Source organism: Miniopterus natalensis, chromosome 1 (genome assembly GCF_054644295.1).
Source record: "Miniopterus natalensis isolate mMinNat1 chromosome 1, mMinNat1.hap1, whole genome shotgun sequence".
Classification (NCBI taxonomy): Eukaryota; Metazoa; Chordata; class Mammalia; order Chiroptera; family Miniopteridae; genus Miniopterus; species Miniopterus natalensis.
This window is the reverse complement of record NC_142081.1, coordinates 48,699,296-48,720,149: the sequence shown is the minus strand read 5'-3', so window position 1 is coordinate 48,720,149 and position 20,854 is coordinate 48,699,296. Positions and strand designations below refer to the sequence as shown.

Genomic DNA, 20,854 nt, shown 5'->3' with positions numbered 1-20,854 from the left:
TCGCCCCAAATATTCTGTGTAAGGGAAGATCTGGGTAAAACTGTTTCACATTTCATTAAGTGAAGTATGGATACAACACATCCAACATGTAATTTTTTGGTAAGTAAACTTTACACATAAAGGGAAGATGAGTGGAGGGAAGGATTAGGCAGCAAACCAGCCTCTCGGCTTGGAGTACCTTTGCATCAATGAAGCTGTTGGGCATCATCATTGGTATTAAGGAGTCTTGGTTTTCTACAGCCCCTTCCAGGTTCTTTCCTCCTTCATTTCCACCAGCTAGGGAGGCACTGGTACGAGATAACGGCTGAGTTCCGCCCTGTGCCGTCTTCGAAGCAGATGATTTCCTGAAATATTGCAAGAAAAGGAGATCTAATTTGATAGGAGATATAGGTAAATGTACCTACCATATGTGGCTTGTAACCACGACTTTGTGCACAATATAGCTCTTTAATGTTTGTTTCTCAAATAGTTTTAGAAACTGAGTATTAGATTTTAACTCCAAGTCACTGCTGAAAATGTTTATGATTTAAGAAAGCTTTTTTAAAATTTTTTTGTCCCAATATCTACATACATATATATTTTTTACAAACTCTTAACAGAAACCTTAACATTTACAAACTGTTTTTATTACTGTTGATTTATAATTTACGCATAAATTATAATTTTTAATTTACATATCCTCTTTCGGGTCTGCAGACTAGCACACTAACATCACATTTGACTTGCCAATTTTGATGGCAAATTTACAGTGGCACTTCTTCAAGATTTAGGTATCACTAAAACACTGTGCATAAAGATTTTGTAAGAAAATTCTTAAAGTGAGAAACTTAGGACAGTAAAACTAAGCTAGTTCAATATACAAAAATATGTTAGCACTAACTCTTCATTAACATACTATGTTTTCCTAGTCAAGTACCGAACACACACAGAGAGTAAACTCTGAACAACTTAGGCAAATGGAGGGAGTACAGTGATGCACAATACTCAAAAATGATACGCATTTGACTTTGCTTTTGTTTTTAATTTACAAAAGAACCTTAAGGAAGTAAATTAAAGCAGAAGCAAAAACATATAAAAGCCAAAATACACAAAACAGACAAGTTCACTGAATGCTGAGAATTTAGCAGAAGTCAAACTACAGATGAGATTGCCTGACAGAGTTCACAGAAAATTAATCTGTAGTTATTACATTCGTTTTAATCCATGTCCAGAGATGCCCAACCATCTGTTGTGTCTGTGGCGGTGCGGCAGGAGCTCTCAGTGACTCACGCACTTCAGGCTACTTAAATGTGAAAATATTCCAAACAGTAAGGAATACTCTCAATCAGTAGATCTATCAGATTAACTGTGTCATTTTTATAAACTAAAGGATAATACTTCGTATTTCTTGAAATACTAAGTAAATGAAACTAGGTATTTAAGAATATTTTACTGGCACAGTAAATTTTTCAAATGGCAAGAAAGTAATCTTTGCAAAGTGAGTAATTTCTATAGCTGTAAGAACTCAAGTAATAATATATTTATTTTAAAGTGGAAAATCTCAGTTACTCTAAATGTCACTTGTTTTCAATTTGCTTCTTGTGGTTACTGTTTAAATGTGTTTTAACCACCTCAACATCTGTAGCAATGGAAACACACCTGGCTTTACTTCGGTATATCAAGATGAGAACACAGATGAAGATGCAGGTCAAGGCTATGCCAACGCCTACAGCGATGCCAGTCATTGACTTTTGGTCCAGATGGTAATAGCCTGAATAAACTAGAAGGGGAAACACATTTACTCAGAATCAATAAAAAAAATCCATGGTTCCATTTATCATAATTCTCAGATATTTGCTTTTCTGTAATTTTCCTTCCTCGCAGAGGAAAACTTTTGACACTGTGTCTAAGCAGGAAAAAAAACACATATCACACTTTTATCAGTGATCTCAGAAAGATCGGTTTATCTTCCCAGAGTGAGGATTCTAAATATGAGTTCTAGATAGCATATTATTATATCAAACATGAGCATTAGCTTATCATTTATAATGCTAAAGGCAAAAGGCACAGTTGTTCCTTGATGGACCAAAGGATAGCACTCATGTCATGTTACCTTAGAAGCAGAGCTGTTACTAGTGTTCCATTTACGTATCTGCATTTCCTTAGCAGTGCTTCTCAAACCCTAACATGCACATGCTTCACTAGGGGGTATGCTCAAGTGCAGATTCCAAGTCACTAGTTCTCGAGTGGGGGCCTTGACTCTGCACGTTGGCTGCTGGTCTCTAGACACTGGGAGTATCTGAGGTGTGAGTATGAGCCTTGCCCTCTTTCCCCTGATGACTGGGGTAGCTCCTGTGGCTACCTGCTTCCTGTGCTTAAATCTCACTGCCCTGTCCTCCCCCCCCCTTGTGTGTTTCTTTCTTTCTTTCTCATTCATTCTCATTCCCTTCACCCCCCCCCAGCACACACCCCCACACCACTGAATGTGGCATTTCTTGCATTTAAAGCTGCCCGCTCCCGCACGCACAGAGGCCCATGCCCCCAGAGGGGAGGGGAGGGGTCTTCCCTGCACCACGGCGCCCGCTTTCCTTCAGAACAGGACAGCTGCCCTGAGTGGAGGGAGGGTGGCTCTTTAAAGATATTTCTCCCAATTGCTTTTCTTGAGCCAAACAACTTTCTCTCAGGAAAGGCTGTTTTTCTGCAGTGAAAACTCTTAATGAAACCCACGCTCTTCTGAGCTTGACCACCACAGGCACCACCGATGTTTACTTCCATGAGACCTCCCAGGGAGCTCCTCTGTCCAGGCGGCTGGGCAGCCGGGAGAGCCACCCGGGACACAGTGGTCTGAAGGCTGCAGTCAGCTCTGAGGCAAGCCTGCCTTCTTCCAGGAGCGCAGACAAGAGCCACGCCGCCCCACAGCCTCAGCGCCGCCTGGCAACAAGCCGAGGAACTGCGCAGGTTTCGGGCGGTGGCCATCGTTGGAGTGGGAATCAAGCGCAGGGAGGTGAGAAGCACATCTGCACTTTCTTTTCTTAAGAACAATCAGCGACTGTGACAGTATACAGACCTTTGGCATCAGCAGAATCTAAACGCTTGGGCCTCTGATTCGATTCAGAAGTTTCCTTTGGAAGCACCGCCAGCTCCACAGAATTGGAAAAGGGTCCTTCCCCCACTTCATTGGATGCCGATATCTTGACAATGTACACGTTTCCTGCCACCAGGTTTTCCAACAAAGCCATGGTTATTGCCCCTATTAAAAACACATCAATGACAAATTAAGTAAACTTTATCTTTTACGCGTTCTTTCAATCACACGATCATGGCACTTCATTTTAAAAATATTTTTCTCATTGTAAAAGTAACACATGCTCACTGTAGAACACTTGGAAAGATAAAGCTAAATATAAGTACAATGACAATCTCCCACTGTTAACATCTGGGGTATATGCATGTGTGTCTGCAGCATACGTGTGTGAGTACGTACTGACTACATGCATTTCTCTATCCTAGAGTTTTCGCTGAATAGTGTACCACGGACATTTCCCCTACATAATTCTCTGAAATTCTGTTTCAGGAGTAGTTCTTAAGAGTAGCATGCTTTTTTGGTTTGTTTTATACATACATACATATATATATATATGTTTTTTACAAATAAATAGTTTTACATATATAACATATACAGAGTTATAAAATGTTTTTATACATGTATATAATGGTTTTTACTCTAATGCACTTGAAAGAGTGTATTTCATTATGCAAGTGAACTGTGGGGTGATCTTCGAGCTGAGGACATGATTCAGAGGCCACCTCTGCAGATCACATGCTGTGAGGCAGCTGAACCAAGTGGCAATGTGAGGAGCCAAAAACAGCTTGTTTTTATATTCTATGGTTTCAACTTGGCCCAAAGAGAGTGTGAGCTACTTGAGTACACAACTGTTAAATAAACAAACTGAGCCGTATTTAGAATCAGGAAGAGCCTTTGCAGCCTTCCCATGTTCTTAGGCAGGTGAATTAAAAAACAGAGATGCATTGTGACATGTTGCAATTAGCTAGGAGGAAAAATATTTCCATTTCTTCACAGACAGACACATAAATAAATTGAGCTTCCATTTTATCACAGAATACTTTACATTTTATTTTTTAAACGTGCTTGGCAAAAACTAATCACTACCTGAAATTAAAAGTCTTTTCATTTAATTTAAATTTTAAGAGCGGGTGAGCTGAGCGTGTTTGTGTACACGCATGCCCCCTTTCCTTCAGACCAAAAAAAAACGAAACTGAGATTCTGGTTCCCCTATGAGCACACTCAAAGCAGTTCCCAAATATTAAAGTGAGCTGAGTGTCCCTATATTCTCTCAGCAGACTGCCTCAATCTCACTGTGATTATTCCAGTCTACTGCCTTTTGTATGTGTCTGACTCTTCACCAGACTAGGAGCTTCACAAACCAGGCACTGTAATAGTCTGTATTGTATCACTGTTCACCAAATGCTGGCACCCGACCAACTAAGTCATTTGTGACTTGGGGCACCTTACTGAACTTTACTTTTCCTCACGGGGGCAATAATTCCCAGCTCATGTAATTATAATAAAGATTATATAAACTACCGCTGAGCAAGTGTCTGACACACTTGTGACAGTAGGTCTTCCTCCCAACCTCCTGCTCCTCTTCCTTTCTGGAGGACAGATATTTATTTCCTATGTGAACAGCGGAATATGAATGAACAGCTAGTGTAATGCCTATACAAGATAATTCTCAGCAAATGCCAACTGAACTTGTATTAAAATATAAGCTATTTTGTTACCAAAGGAGTGTTCGTTTAAAATGTAAAGGCAATGGGTAAGATTTCCAGCTGTCTCCCATCAACATTCTGAGTGATTTTTTTTCCAGTTCCACAGTCTTTTTTCCCTAAAGTTTTTAAATTATAGTTTACATTCACTACTATTTTGTATTAGTTTCAGGTGTACAGCACCAGTGCCAGTCTTAAATATCACCTACACCTTGGCGACCTCTAAAATATACCATAACCCCATGAACTTAATCTTCCCACTGCTTGCTCAACCTCTTTACCTGCTTATCCAAGAGGCATCTCAAATTTAATATGTGCAAAACCAAACCTTTGATTTTCCTCACCAATTCTGCTTTTTCCCCCTCACACATCAATCTGCAGCAAATCTAGTAGGCTGTTCTTTCAAATTATGTTTTAATCATTCCTCATTACCTTCCCCATTATCATCCCTGTCCAAACGCCCATTAATTCTCACATGGACACTAAAGAGTATTAAATAGTCTCTAGCTTCTATTCTTACCTCCTTAGAATCATTTTTTTCAGGTGGCTGCCAGAGTAATCCTTTTAAAATGTAAATCTGATCAACAGTCTCCACTATCTTCCTTCTCTCTTAGAATCAAATCTGGGGTCCACAGTCAGGCATACAAGGCCCTTATCACCGCTGTCCAAATCCCCTTCATTTCCCACTGCCTGCTCTTCCCCCTACTCTAGCCTCCCTTGCCTTCTAGTTCCTTTAATGTTCGAAGCACCCTTGTGTCTCAGGGCCTTTGCACTTCCCCCAGATATCCTCATGGCTCTGCTCAGATGTCATTTCTTTCAGAAGAACTTGTCTTACTACCTCCATCACTTTTTCTTTTCCCCTTATTGTAGTTTATAGCACTTACAATACTACCTGAATATTTTTATATTTGCTTGTGTGTTTCCTAAGATGTAAGCTCCAATGGGGAAGGAACACTGTTTTGTTCACTGTGATACTGTCTAGAAAAGAGCCTGTCACACAGGAATCATTCAATAAGAATTCATTTGATCCATCAGTTATATTCCTACTATTAGTAGTCCAATTTATTTGGCAAATGTTGATTTAAATGGGATCCTTTAGTACAGGACTTTAATTTCCAATGTGAATCTCTAATAGTATGTGCAATAGTATACGGTGTTACTCAAATTTATTTAGTCATGAGACTTTAAATTTTTTTTTGGAGAGGGGCACCTTTGCAATCTTGGGAAACTCATGCTGTGAGGAACAGAGTTCAGGAACTGCTATAGTAAGAGCATGATTTCCTATAGTGCCTTTTAGATTTTAAAATAACTAAATAGTTTGTGCTGCATAAAGGTTGTCATTTCTGATCCTCGAAATTACACACAAGCATATTTTCACATCACATTTCTGTTCAACCACTTTAGCATATACAATTTTAGCCACAAATATCATATGGTCACCAGGAACATTTTAAAAATGTTTTAACTAATGAAAAAAATCTTATTCCACTTAGCAATAAATATGTGAGTTATTTATATATGTAAATATACATAAACCAATATGTATTGGAGGTTAATAGTGATATACTCTCTCTTCCCATCTTTTCCTCACCTTTACCAAAATAAAATATTGTTTCTTTTTAGGCAGATACAAATGAAGAGCTAAAGGAAGTATGTGCTAATGTGATTAAATTTTTTTTTTTAAATATGTTTTTATTGATTTGAGAGAGACAGGAAGGGAGAGGAATAGAGAGGAACATCCATGAGAGAGAGACATGGATCGCCTGCTTCCCACACGCCCCCTACTGGGGATGGAGCCCATAATCCCGGCATGTGCCCTGACGGAACTGAATCAGGGAGTTTTTGGTTCATGGGTTGATGCTCAACCAGAGCCCCACCAGCCGGGCAAAATTCTTTATTAATATTTATAAAATACCTCAGTAAATCAGATTTATCATTTGGTCAAATTTTTATATCAATAAATCATTTCAGAAATAATTAAGTAAAAGTGAATTCTACATTTTAAAAATATTATGGTAGACTGTAAGACTAATAGGCCCAAGTAAATTATACGTCCATCTGTCCACACCCGTGGGTAGTCCTCTGCCACACTAACTCTGGGCTTGCCTACATGATTTGCTTTGCCCAGTGGACATTAGCAAATGTGATGCAAGCAGAGGCTTGCAAAGCTTTGTCCATGGGCTCCCTCCTCTCATCCTGGTGTCAGAGCTCTCTCTCGCTGTTTTTAAGCTACCTTCACTCTGTTGAAACTGTGAGATGATTTACAGCCTCATGAGTGACCTGAGGAGAGACCAACAGAGCTGCCCAGCTGATCCCAGTCCAAACTGCTGACTCGCAGAATTGTGAGAAGGTAAAGTAGCTAAGTTATAGAGTGGTTTCTGAGGTAGCAACAGACAACTGATACAAATATAAAACCGTATTGCTAGCAAGTACGTCTCTTCGGTGACTAGGGAATCTTTCCTTAGTGGGGCTTCTACTCAATGAGAAATATGAATATACAACTATCAAAACTCCAGCTAAATTTGTCATTTGTTTATTTTACAATTGCACAGAGTTTATTACACCCACACAGTGTCTTTGAAGTTTATTTTCTTAATTGGATAAATATTCCCCTTAAAAGGCAAAATGTATGTGTAAGTGCCTAGTACATACTGTAAATTGTTTAGAATATGTAGATGGCCAACAAATTTCCTTCTTGAAATTGTTCTTAAGCTTTTAACTGCTTGGCAAACTGTTCTTTTCCCAGCATGTACCTTTGAATTAAGAAAGTGCCAAAATAATGAAGTTTTACTATTTATGTGATGGCCCATCTAAAAACAGGCATGCAGACTTGTCCAAATGAAAGACCCAAAAGTGTTAAAAGAATATAACGGTAAGAGCATGCAGTGAGAATATCAAGAGTTTTAGAATTCAGTTTTACTCAGCTAAAAATAGGTGGGAGTTAAAAAATTAAATTCAGTGTTCATAAGCCCTAATCAGCTTTTCCCTGTACTCAAGTGGACGTTAATATTCATGTGGGTCAATTTATTTGCCAGCGGACCATTTTAGTAGCTGTACAAAGGTCTTCTCCCTTAAATCAGGTCCTCTCCCAGTGTTTGCTGCTCCAGTGCAAGGCACACCACCAAGGGAAATCTAGTGATTACCTGTAACAACCTTTCCTCCCTTACCCCTCTCCCTCCCTCCTTAAGCTACTAAGTCCTGCTGATTTTCCCTCCTTAATAATGTCTCTCAACCATCCTCTCCTTTCCATCTCAAGTCTCGCCACCCTAATCTAGGTTTACCCTCTCCTTCCTGGACCATTACAATTACTTCCTAGTCTCTTGCCGCCCACTCCCTCAACCAAATCTGTTCTATTCACAAAAGTCAGAGCGATCTCTCTGAAATGCCAATCACATGCTCACGCTTCAAATATGTCAATGGCTTCCCAACGCTCTCTGAGTAAAACCAAAACCCTTAATAATGTGTTACTTCATAAATATAAATTCAAAACAAACTCTAGATCCCTCTTTCCCTTTGTTTCCTTATTATTACTAATCTTAACTTTTCATTTTCTTTGGTAATTTACGATCATATTTACCTTCTCGGTGTAGAACCTGCCACTCTCCTGCAATCCAGGCCTTCCTCGATGCATATAAGATAGTATAGCGTGTTACAACCGTCTCTGGACCATCCGGGGGCTTCCAAGAAACCAGGGCAGTGTCATCCTCTATCAGCGTGACCTTCACTCCAACTGGTGGCCCTGCTGGTGCTGTGCACACAAGTAGAAAATATGGTGTTACTAGGATAGTCAAACACACTCAAGTACCTGGCTAACAGAATGGTAGGCATAGAAAACAGTTTGAAAAACTAGAAACCACTATAAAAACATCTGAAAAGCTCAGCTCTTACTGATTATTAGTGATAATAGCAAAATAATATTTTTTTTGTTTTGTTAATTCTTACCCGAGGATACTTTTCCCATTGCTTTTCAGAGAGTGGAAAGGAGGGAGGGAGAGAGAGGAGAGAGAGACAGACAGAGACAGAGAGACAGAGAGGGAGAGAGAAAGAACATTAATGTTAGAGAAGCACCTCGATTGGTTGCTTTCTGCACACATCCCAACCAGGGTTGGGGATCGAACCTATAACCCAGGTACGTGTCCTTGACTGGGAATCAAACCCGACGCCCGCCCGGCCGTGGCTCAGCAGTTGAGCATCGACCTAGGATCCAGGCGATTGGGGTTCGGTTCCTGGTGGGATTCCAGGTTGTGGGCTCGATCAATGACTCTCTCATCATTGATGTTTCTATCTCTCTCTCCCTCTCCTTTCCTCTCTCTGAAATCAATAAAGATATATTTGAAAAACACACACACAAAAAACCCGAGGCCCTTCCGTGCATGGGCATAGACTCTAACCACTGAGCACCAGCAGCCAGGGCTAAAACACTATTTTTCTTTTCTTCCTGAAAGCTAATCTCATTTTTATAATATTCAAAACATCTTAAAAATATAAAGGAGAAGGTAGATTCCTAGATGGGGAATTACTAAATCAGAGGTTGTAAGCATTTTTAGGGCTCTTGACATGGTTTTGCCACACTAATCACTAGCTAGGTTTACAGTCCCCCAGTAGCACCCGCTCATTAGGTACTGTCTTACTCCATTAAGTATTGAATCTATTCAAGTATTTCTTATTAAAATGTATAGAATATATACTCGACCTGCTCTAGGAAGTCACTGAAGAAAATACTTCAGTGGCCAGGAACACTCAGTTATTCTTCAAAAAGCTGTGGACCAGTGAGTTCAAGGGCAGTCTTTACACTAATAATCTACATCTGTGAAAAGTAGGGAAGTCTTGGGATTTTAACTGACCCCATTTTTAATATAAGCTAAAAGTGTGAAGAGCTGGGCACCACACAGAATATGAAATATTGTCAAAACCATAGCAAAGAAGCCTTTGCTCACGAAAATAAATGCTCTTTGCTTTCTTTCAGCATAATTAAAATAGAGGTCCTCATAGACCATCTAGTCCTTCACCCTCATTCTAGAGAAAAGGAAATACAAGTTTTGGAGACAAAAAATATCTTAGTGAGAGCCACAGGTAAGCTATAGAATTGGTGCTCAATCACATATTACATCTACGCACTGCGCATGGCATCAAGCTACATACACATAAATATATAGGTTCTCATGTTGGCTCCCAACATATACATTATTCACTTATTTACATTTAAAATTATTTCGGTGCAGCCTTGATCAGCACACCTTGAATAGCACACCTGATTTAAGCCCATTTGCTTGTGCAATACATGTACTGAGAGGGGAGAGAATCAATTTAATAAAGGAAAGAAATCTCAAAAGTTAAAAAACAAAACAAAACAAATACATACACATCAACTGGCAACAAGGATAGTATCCTCTTCAAAGTGACACATGTATTTGTTACACATTTAGATAAAACCCATAAGAGAGCTGCCTTCGTTACCTTCTGGGAGTGTAGAATGGTAGACGACGGGGCTCCAGGGACTGGAAAGTTGATCCACATGCAATCGGACAGCAAATTCATATTTGGTGTTTGGTTCTAGACCTTGAACCAACATGTGAGTTTCTGATCTATAAAAATGAGCAATGATGTTGTTAATGCTGTTAGCACATTGTTTCTCAAAGACTGTCAGTACTTTCAATCTACAGGTAGAGCATACTAAATTTTTTAACACTAAAATAACAATTTAATTTGACTATTATATGCTATATTTGGTATTATCCTATAAAAATACGCCTACGGATTGCCATACAAATTGCCTACAAATGCCCTAACAAAGGGATCTCCTCTGAAATGCTGGAAGTCAAATTATGCTTTTAAATCGCAGTGACAGGCATCTTTTTATCTATAACCTAGAAAACAGAATAACTAGCTTTATTTTTTGATGCCAGCATGAAAGCAATCTTTTGTTTCTTTCTTTAAACATGCTTTTCTTTAGCCACATGAAACTAAAAATAGCTTCTTGCCTCATCTTTTTGCATGAGGCCGGGGAAACAAACAAAAAAATCTTTTACGGAAATTAAATGTCAAAAAATGAGGTTTCAGAACTGAATATGGGAAAGGTGCAAAATCCCCGGGCATTTTATAAGCAAGGCAAGTCCTGAGACAGATGCTTACAGCTGAAGCTCAAGTTGGCCCAAGATGGGAGGAAGTATGAATGGGGAGGGGAGCCAAGAAAACCACCATTAATAGAAGCTACATACGTTTGAAGGTATAGAACCAAAGAAGCATTCTGCAGGCCGACAGGGTTACAGCGAATGGTGTAGTTAATTATTTGCGCAGTGGTGAACGCAGGCCTCCTCCAGTGCAGGAAGATGGAAGATGAGGTGTTAGCCTTCGCATAGAGATGGTGGGGTGGAGGAGGAGGGGGGACCATGCGATCACGGACAGCTATTAAAAGAGACAATGTTAATTTACTGCACGGCATAACATTTACTGTAGAAAGTGGTAAATGGTAAAATCCTAACACCCACCCGATACGTTGACTTTAGGTCTTTCTTCCTCGAGAGGTTTGCAGTGGTCTAGAGATATATTATTCAAACCTGAGCGACTCTTCCAAGAATTATGTAAGGAATCAAATATTATCAACACTTAGATTGTAAAACAGAGGCAGAGAGACGTCAAGCTACTAGCCACCAGAATTCGGAAAGCCAGGAGTGGACTGAAAACTAGACTGACACCCACTTTAATAGCAATAAAATCAAACAGCTCTTAGTAGTAATAAAACTGAACAGTAACTGGAAGGAAATAACTAGCCTCAAGGATAGAGCAGATGAAAGAAAATTCAGTATATGAAGGTATTCAGGGTTATTTTTCCCAGTTAAATGTCTTATGGTCTTTTGAATGCAAAAGTAAAATAAGTTCTTATAATTAAACACATCTCTTAAATATTTACTGAGCAAGTACTTGTTGAAGATACTATCATAGGCACCATGGAGAATATAAAGTAATCAATCTACTAAGGCTTCCAAGTAGCAATGAGACAGATTTAAAAGAAGATGAGAAAAAGGAGTGTGAGCCATACAAACTGAAAGGAGCCGTCGAGCTACAGTAACTCGGACTTACACACACATCCTGGGGTGCTGACCGTCTGATCTGCCTGATAACCATCTTCTATGTTGTTGTAAGCCAGCAGCCTCACGTGGTATTTTCTTCTGGGGTCTATAAAGAAATCAACAGGTAATAATTAGGTCCAGCCATCTAGATACAAACAAAGGTCCTAGAGCTTTTCTAGACTTTTGGTTTTTAAGTCTTCTGAATGAATACCAGTTCTAAGTAAAATAAAACTTTCCCTTTCCCTATCCTACACAATGACTCAGCAATTCACCTTCATATGACATTGCTATTGGGTCTCTCCACCAATTATTTAAAATTTTACTTTGCTTCACCTCACTTCAAACAATAACATTACTTACACCACTCCTCCTCCTCCTCTTCCTCAACTGAGCAGAGACAGATTCTTGATTTTAAAAGACTTGGTTATGTGATGAATCACTTACAAGAAGTCACACTATGTAGGTGTTGTCTAATTATTTGAAAGGAGTTTATGAAAAGTATGAAAACCATAGTCGGATATTTTCCCCCTCAAGGTTAAGGAGAATTACAATTGTCATCCTTTAGTACATTTGAAATCTTTCAAATCCTGTGTTAATTTCCAAGCATGCCCTTTTCACAAACCTGCCTCATCAAGTTGAGCGCTAAATTTACAAAGAAAGATGAGTTGGCGCGCCCTCTACTGGCACTCATTAACTATCACAATCTGGAAACTAATGTCTGCCCCGTCCCATGCCTAGTAAAACAACAACAAAATTTCTGGCCTTTGAGAAATAATTGACTATAAAAGTTAAATTATATACTTTAGAAAATACATAATAAGTTTAATGATATCAGTAACTTTAAGCATAACCATTTATACCTACAGAGTGTTTGCTTAGGGCAAAATAAATACTATTCAGAAATAATGTATTTTTCCCCCTAGCTTTATTGAGGTATAGTTGACAAATAAAAGTTGTTTATTTTTAAGGTGTACAACTTGATGTTTGATATACATATACACTGTGAAATAATCACTGCACTCAATCTAATTAATGTATCCATCATCTCATATAGTTACCATTTTTTGGAATGTGTTGTGAAAACACTTAAGACATAATCTCGAGTATCACAAAATGTTATTCCCATTTTAAAAAACTGTGTTAAAAAGGTATGAAGTAGCATGTCTAATGTCATATAAAGCTGAACCAAGAACTTGTGGATATGACAGTATAGGGCCTTTAAATTTATACAAATACATGTGCCTGTCATAGCAAGTTTGTCTCCTTATATAAGGAATTTCAAAATAGAAATGTTTTCAAGTATTTTTTAAAATTTTTATTTATTTATTTTTTAATATATCTTTATTGATTTCAGAGAGAGGAAAGGAGAGAGAGAGAGAGAGATAGAAACATCAATGATGAGAGTCTTTGATCGGCTGCCTCCTGCACGCCCCTGACTGGGGATCGAGCCCACAACCCAGGCATGTGCCCTGACCGGGAATCGAACCCTGATCACCTGGATCCTAGGTCGATGCTCAACTGCTGAGCCACGCCTGGCCGGGCTCAAATATTTTATAAAATGATTACCAGGGAACATAGACACATATTTGGATTTCATCACTCAAATTATTTCCAGCACCCAGTGCTGAAATTCTAAGATTCAAAAGGTTTGGTTCAGATTAAAGGCTACTTAATTTGAATATGCTTTTTCTTTCTCTCCTCCTACCATATTGCTGAACTCATCAGTCAACTGGATCCCGAGTTCAGTATTACGAAAACTCCCTCTGAATGGGTAAAAATGGGATAACACGCTCTTTGCAGCCTAGTTTTTTTCGGTTGTTTTTTAATCCTCACTCAAGGATATTTTTTCTATTGCTTTTCAAGAGAGAGTGGGAGCGAGGGAGAGAAACATCGATGTGAGAGAGACACACGGATTGGCTTCCTGCCGCACGCACCTCAACCAGGGCAGGGGATCGAACCTGTAACAGAGGTGCTTGCCCTTGGCGAGAATCGACCTGGGACCCTTCACTATGGGAGCCAAAGCTCTAACCACTGAGGCAAAGCTGTCAGGGTGAGCAAATAAATTTATTAAGAATTTATTAGTTCTTAATAAATTCGCAGAGCCATCTTCAAAACTACCTCCTGCACCGGCCAGGCGTGGCTCAGCGGCTGAGCGTTGACCTAGGATCCAGGCGAATCGGGGTTTGATTACCGGTCAGGGCACATGCCTGGGTTTTGGGCTCCATCCCCAGTCGGGGGCATGCAGGAGGCAGTCGATCATTGACTTTCTCATCATTGATGTTTCTATCTCTCTCTCCCTGCCTTCCTCTCTCTCTGAAATCAATAAAGATATATTTAAAAAAACAAACGAAAAAACAAAACAAAAATACTTCTTGCCCCGCTGCAGTGGCTCAGTTGGTGGAGCATCGCCCTGGGCACCAAAGAGTTGTAGTTCACTCCCCAGACAGGGGCGTATGAAAGGCAACCAATCGACGTTGCTCTCTCACGTTGACCTCGCTCGCTCTCTGCCCTTCTTTCTCCTTTCCTCTCTCTCAGCATGTCCTCTGGTGAGGATTAAAACTTTTTTTTTTTTCTTCATTTTGTCTGTGCTCAGTTAGAATATCTTTAGGAGAGCTTGCTGAGTGTGAGGTATTATGTCAGGAAGGCAGCACATACAGAAAAGGAAGGATGACACAGAATTTGCCCAAAGTAGCTCAGTCTCAGGGAGCCAGACACGGACCCAGCCATCTCTCATAGAAAACCGATTTTAATGAGGCTTAAGGAGATAGGTGGAGAGATTAATCTTTATCTCCTGTGCAAACAACAGATCAACACTTCATGAATACTTCTCTGGAATGGTTTCTGGGTTTTTTTTGAAACACTAAAATTAATTCTTCAAGTTTTCCCTTCTTCCTCTTAAAAAAAAATGAACTGTTTACACTAAATTTAAAACCCAGACTTAACCTCTCTTTTTGGTGATCAGGCAGAAGCAGCTTATGGTCCTGAGATGAGAGCGCAGAGGTGCTCCCTTCAGGCCCCGAGCACCTGGCTTTCCCCGGGGGACTCGGCAGACTCCAGCAAGCCCACTGCGAGGAGGAGCGCGCCTTCTGGCGCCATCTGGAACTCATCCAAGTAGCCCGCACAAGCCTCTCCAGTGCTGGGCTGCTTCCCCTGCTAGTTTACGTGAGGTCAGAAAAAGGTAAACCAATGAGCAGGCAGATCAAGCACATGGGGGTGCACTCGATTCCTTCCTATCCACACACAAAAGGTAAGACAAGAACCAGGGTAATTTTGGAAATGATTTTAGTAGAAAAAATAAGTAGGCCATACTATGATACTATGTGGGAAAAATAATTTAGAGGAGAGGGAAAATCCATTCACATTTGTTCACATGTGATCTCTTCATGCTCTACAAAGAATCTTGTTTAAAAAAATAAAAAGTGCCAAGATGGGGGAGAAGCTGAGCAGTGGGTCACACGCATTTGCCATGTGTGCCTCTTAGATTTTAAAAGATATGACTCCAATCTCAAAATACAGTCCCTATATTATTTTGGTTTGTTAATCCAGAGACCCTGGAACAACCTGGTTTATTCCTGTTCACCGATTTATTAGAAATTTGATTTCATGTACTGTCTGTAAATTTAAGAAGGGACCCAGGGACCAGAGCCCTCAAATAATGTTGAGATGTGCATTATTATCAGGCAATAAGAGGCATTAACTAAGAGAGAAAACAGATGAGAGGCTACACAAGGAGCAAAATGAAAGATACAGAGTAGAAAAAAATAGTTTAGGACCAAATATTAAATACAGTTAAATGCAGAAATAATGTGCCTCAGCTTAAGTAGCACAGATCCTAAAACTCTGCAGTCCTGCAAAGACCCTCTGATGCATAAGGGACAAAGAAGAGACCCAGGATTGACACTGAAGTACCAGAGGACCCAGTTCCCACGGTCTGTTACAGCTCGTCTTGAGTTAAGCATCGCCCGCCACATATGTGGTGCTTGGTTACAGAGACTCAGCAGAGTTGGGCTTTGTGGTTTGGGGGAAAAACAGCAGAGTCAGGAACGGCAGCCACAAAGAATAAAGCAGGCCTTCGCAAAACCAAGCCAGGGGACACGGAGAAAGTTGGTCCCAATTTCTCCAAAACTTAACGCAAGGGGTGTAAAAATCACTCCTCAATAGGGCTAACTCTTAATGGTCCCAGGGCTGATGGCTCACATAGGTAGTGTTTGGATTTATGGTTAAAGTTGCTTAAAGGCTTAGCAATATATAAAGCTGAAGGGTCAAGAAAGAAAGTTCAAATTAAACTATGGAGTGTCAGGTTAGGTTAACAAAATCCTGGCCCCGGCCAAAGTAATGTCTTTATCAGGCAGCCAACCTTCGGCCGAAAAATGAAACTCTCCTTCTCGAAACATTGCTATGGCTCTACCCTGTTATCTTCACTCCACTGGCTCCAGGACTTGCGTCACTTCTTTCCTCTCGACTTACTCTCACCACTAGCTCTTCTAACTCGAGTCTGATTCACATAAGGAGGAATCAGAACCAGACATCTGCTTTGGTCAAGGAAGAGTTCACAGGTATCAAAAAATTACCCGGTGCCTCCTAAAAATCAGGCACTGTACAAAAGACTCAAGGATTAGAAAGACATAGCTTTTGCTTTTAATTTCAGTCTCCCAAAGGAGACAGATTGGTAAATGAAGTCTCTGCATTACTTGCTAATCGTATAACGTTGAACAAGTTTCTTGCGTTTTCTTAACCTCAATTTATTTGCCTTTGGAAAACAGAGATACGATCCCTTAGAGGAATTTTCCAAGTATTAAATGAAATCGTGCCTATTAAGTACTTTGTACATTTTCTATAATTAGTGCACACACAATATTATTGGTGTTATTATGTGAGTAAAGTTGCCTGGGAGAACATAAAAAGTACTACCAAAAATTGGTGCAGTTAAATTTGGGCAGTCAAAGGAATATCAAAGATGTTCGTTCGCATAAGCAGGGTCTACAATCCAGAATACCAGCAAATTAACAATGAGCACATACTGAAGCTGAGTTCTAACTACTCTGTCCTCAATAATGTTCGCGAATGCACAGAGCAGGCACGGGCTCTCAAGCATGTGTCTGACTTGCGTGTATGACAGTGCGCTGTTTTGTGTTTACGGCCGCTAAGAATGCTTGCCGTTTGGGCGATCATGTCACATGGTGCATAATCCTCTCAGCATCAAATCCACCTTCCTCCACATCCTCCATATTAATCTAATAATCCCTCATCTGCTAACAGAGAAAACAACCTGATGATAAATGCTTTGGAAAATGAGATTTCTTCCCTAATGAAGAGTAGATTGTTTCATAAATGGGAAATATGGAAGAGTTTGAGGACTAGCATTAGAAACAGCAAGCAGATGGACACAACAAATTAGTTCACTCTGTTACGTATGTCCAGTTTTAACAATTAGGTTTTTATTACCCTCCGTAACTACAACTCAGAACAAGAAAAACAGAAATTGATAAAAGGAGACTCCCTGTAATGCCACATTTTTTTTAAAAGACGCACTGATCAAGAGCCTAATTCCACTCTAAAAGCATATGATTTAACAATAAAAGTGCATTTGCTGCATTTTTAACATATTAAGTAACCTACTAAAAACTTTGGTATTAACATCCCCACTTTTCATTGCAACATATTCCTGAAAGACCACAAAACAAAACAAAAAAACCCGCCACACCTTCCAGTCTTACTTGAATAACCTGTGTTTCTCTTGTCTATCACTAGATGGCATCTGCGTGCCTCTAAGGGGAGTGATGACCCCATCATTTAGCTGTGAAGTGGGAGCTTTCACATACCAGCTGAACCTGACAAATGAGCAATTCAAAACAGGCAGGCACAAAATACGAACTATAGCTATTGCTTAAGTTTCACCAAATGAAAGGCTTCACGAAATGCACAACAGTGAAAAGGGAGAAGGGCTCCCTTGGGTCAGTGTTTGTCAAATGAACTTTTAAAAACCCTGTGAGGTAGGTATTGTTTTTGTCCCCCTGTGCTCTACAGAGGATGCTGCAACCAACAGGTAAGAATTCTGATTTCCTAATGAGTCAGTGCTACTAAGAAGCAAGGAGGAAGTCTAGGAGAGTAGTTAAGGGCTGAGATGTCCCACCCAGACTTCCTGGGTTCCAATTCTAGCATGGTGGTTCCTGAGTAAGTTGGGGAAGTTATTTTCTCTCTCTGTACCTTGGTTAAAATTACCTATAAAATAAGTATGATGATGGTAACAGCATCTACCTTTTGAGGCTGTTGGTAAGGGGAAATAAATCAATTCAAAAAACTGATCACAGGAGTGCCCATGTATAATAATAATATCATCGATAACATACTGATAAAAATAATATACTGATATAAATATCAATAGCAGTGATATAAAATACTCTTAGCATCCTACGATTCCTAATCCCGGCTCCCTCTCACGTAGAAGGATGGGCTGGTGCAGCGATTAGAGCATAGATCTGGAACCAGACTACTTGGGTTTGAATTGAGTTTCCTCATCTATAAAATGGGAACGAAATGAGTTTGTATTTGTAAAGTACTTAGAAAAATGTCTGGCAAGTAGTAGAAACTTTTTGTTGCTAAATAAATAAATGTAGAGGAGGGGGCTGGTTTGAGAATAAGGGGATTTGGATTTTAATCTTGAATTTAGTAGCTGTGTGGCTGCAAATTGGGCAGTCTCCTGGAACCCAGTTTCCTCATCTTTAAAAATTAGGAAGGTGAAATATTTCAGTTGTTCTCAAATTTGTTTAGGTACCATTGTATTAGAGGAATGAAGACAAAGGTACAAGTAAGTACCATGCAAGATGGGAAGATATTTGCTAAAAGTTCAAGGGAATTAAAAAGAAGGAATACTTACTACTAGTTTGGGGGGGGTGGGGGTGGGCAGGGCTTCAAAGAAGTGCATTTGAGCAGAATTTGACCTTATGGTGAGCATGGAAAAGAAGAGGCCGAGGCCAAGGAAAGAGCATAAGCAAAGGCTCTGGGGTCAGGAACACATGCATCAGGGATGAGTAACAGGGAGGAGTTCAGTAAAGGGTACAGGAGTGAGAGTCACATAGAAAAGTTAGACTGGGGGCAGATCTCGGAGAGCTTTGAGAGCCAGAACAGGCATTGTGGATTTTATTACATACAGACAGAAGAGAGCTGACTAAATGGAGCTGTTGAGAGATGGGATTAATGAGAAGAAAAAGGCTCCCAAGTTACCAGCCTGAGTTGACCAACAATATGCTTGGAAGAGCCAAAGACACGCTGAATCAGAGACACTAGGAAAACATTCAAGGGGAGCTGACCAGTAAGTGGGTGATAAGAAATGCTGCAATGGAGCCAGCAGTTAGGATGGGGAACCACACTCCGCAGTCATCCATACAGAGGATGGGCGCCAAGGGAGAGAAAAGTCAGCAGGGATAGAAACCTGGGGGTGGGAGGGGAAGTGGTCTTAAAGAGTCACGAGGAGAGCTGGGAAGGTAAAATGTCATGGAAGCCAAGAGAAGGAGATTGGCTGACAATGTCCAATACAGCAGAGAAGTCACCAAAAGTAAGAATGACATCTGGTATCTAGGTCCTTTAACAGAGTAAATTCATTAGAAGGGTAGCAGAAAACATGAGGAGCAAGGAGGTTCTGGGTTACTGGAGAAAGAGCTATAAAGGGAATGAAAACACATTATCTTCTGATATGTACCTAAATGTGAACAGTGGTCTCTATCTGCTAGAATTTTTAAATTATTTTGCTTCTTGTATTTCTATGTGTTCTACAATAAATATTAATTTCTTTGTTAATAAAGTAGTTGGGGAAAATGTATTATCTTTTATATGCCAAGAGCTAGTCATGTACTTTATATGCATTATCCTAAATAATCCTTACTACAACCCTATAAAATAAGAATTATTATTTTTATTTTATAGATAAGGACACTTCTGTATAAGTAAACTAGCTTCCTTTAAGAATTAACGATTTTTCTATATACAGGGTGGAGCAAAAGTAGGTTTACAGTTTTGAGTATGTGTAACAGTTTATTCTTGTATTATTAATTAATTATTGTATTATTTTCCATATGAACAACTGTAAAACTACTTTTGCCTCATGCTATAAAATGTCCAAAATATATTTTAAACTTTCCTGATTCTTTAGAATGCTGGAAATAACTGAAAATTTCTTGTTGCTTCAAAACCATCCTCATGAGCATCAATTATTCTATCTTCCACAACAGAGAATAGTTGTTTTTTTAAACTTATTTTTCTTGCCTTCAGCTCCAATTCTATGCTTCTAGGTCATTTTATAAAGCCAGGGCCATATAATCATTAATGTTTGAAATGCCAAATAGAAAAACATGTTAGAACATGTGTAAGTTAAGAGAATATATTCCAAAGAATGGCATCCTCTCCTGCTGAGTGGCTTTGTGACTTAAACCCGTTTGGCCCACTACCAGATTTTAGGTTATGTCTGAAAGAGGCCAGGTTGCAGACCCTGAATAAGTGGGTGATATTAATGTACATTGAAGGTAATCAAACACAAAGTTAGAATGATCAAAGAGGTAAACATTTAGGAATAAGTTAATTTTACTTTAAGGAGAAACATCTAAGAATTCCAATCCTATTGGATTCTGACCACTGTTCTGCCCTTACACCTCAAGCTATGAAAGGTAAAACTAATAGGCTCACTTAGTAGGAAGCACCCCCCACACACACACACTTTCTCCCAAACACTATGAAGACCAAATGTTCTCTGATTGGAAATGAACTCGGACAGTAAAACTAATGGACATCAATTCAAATTTTATGAATTCTTTGTTGTAAAACATATCCAGAAGCTTGGTTTCCTGGAAAGCACATAATAGAAAACAACTTTTTACAAAAGTATTTCGCTGTGGACCAACAATGAGAGATAATATTGGAGTCATGAAAACCAGGCTTTTGTCTCTTCCAGCCACTGCTTGTTGGTGAGGCTCCGGAGGCCTTGTTGGCGGTCCTGCCACAGTGGACAGGTCAGGGGCAGGTAA

The 20,854-nt window shown here is 39.6% G+C and overlaps 1 protein-coding gene across 1 annotated transcript in view; it reads right to left on the bottom strand.

The window, feature by feature from the left end:
* The window catches only part of PRTG (protogenin), a 122,939-nt gene that overhangs the window by 11,033 nt on the left and 91,052 nt on the right, over positions 1 to 20,854 (bottom strand). The window contains exons 12-18 of the mRNA XM_087821337.1: positions 11,848 to 11,943; positions 10,986 to 11,172; positions 10,225 to 10,352; positions 8,345 to 8,515; positions 3,047 to 3,229; positions 1,639 to 1,759; positions 179 to 344 (exon numbers count right to left, since the gene is read on the bottom strand). Coding sequence (XP_087677463.1) covers positions 179 to 344; positions 1,639 to 1,759; positions 3,047 to 3,229; positions 8,345 to 8,515; positions 10,225 to 10,352; positions 10,986 to 11,172; positions 11,848 to 11,943 — 1,052 coding nt within the window. The remainder of the gene's footprint in view (positions 1 to 178; positions 345 to 1,638; positions 1,760 to 3,046; positions 3,230 to 8,344; positions 8,516 to 10,224; positions 10,353 to 10,985; positions 11,173 to 11,847; positions 11,944 to 20,854) is intronic.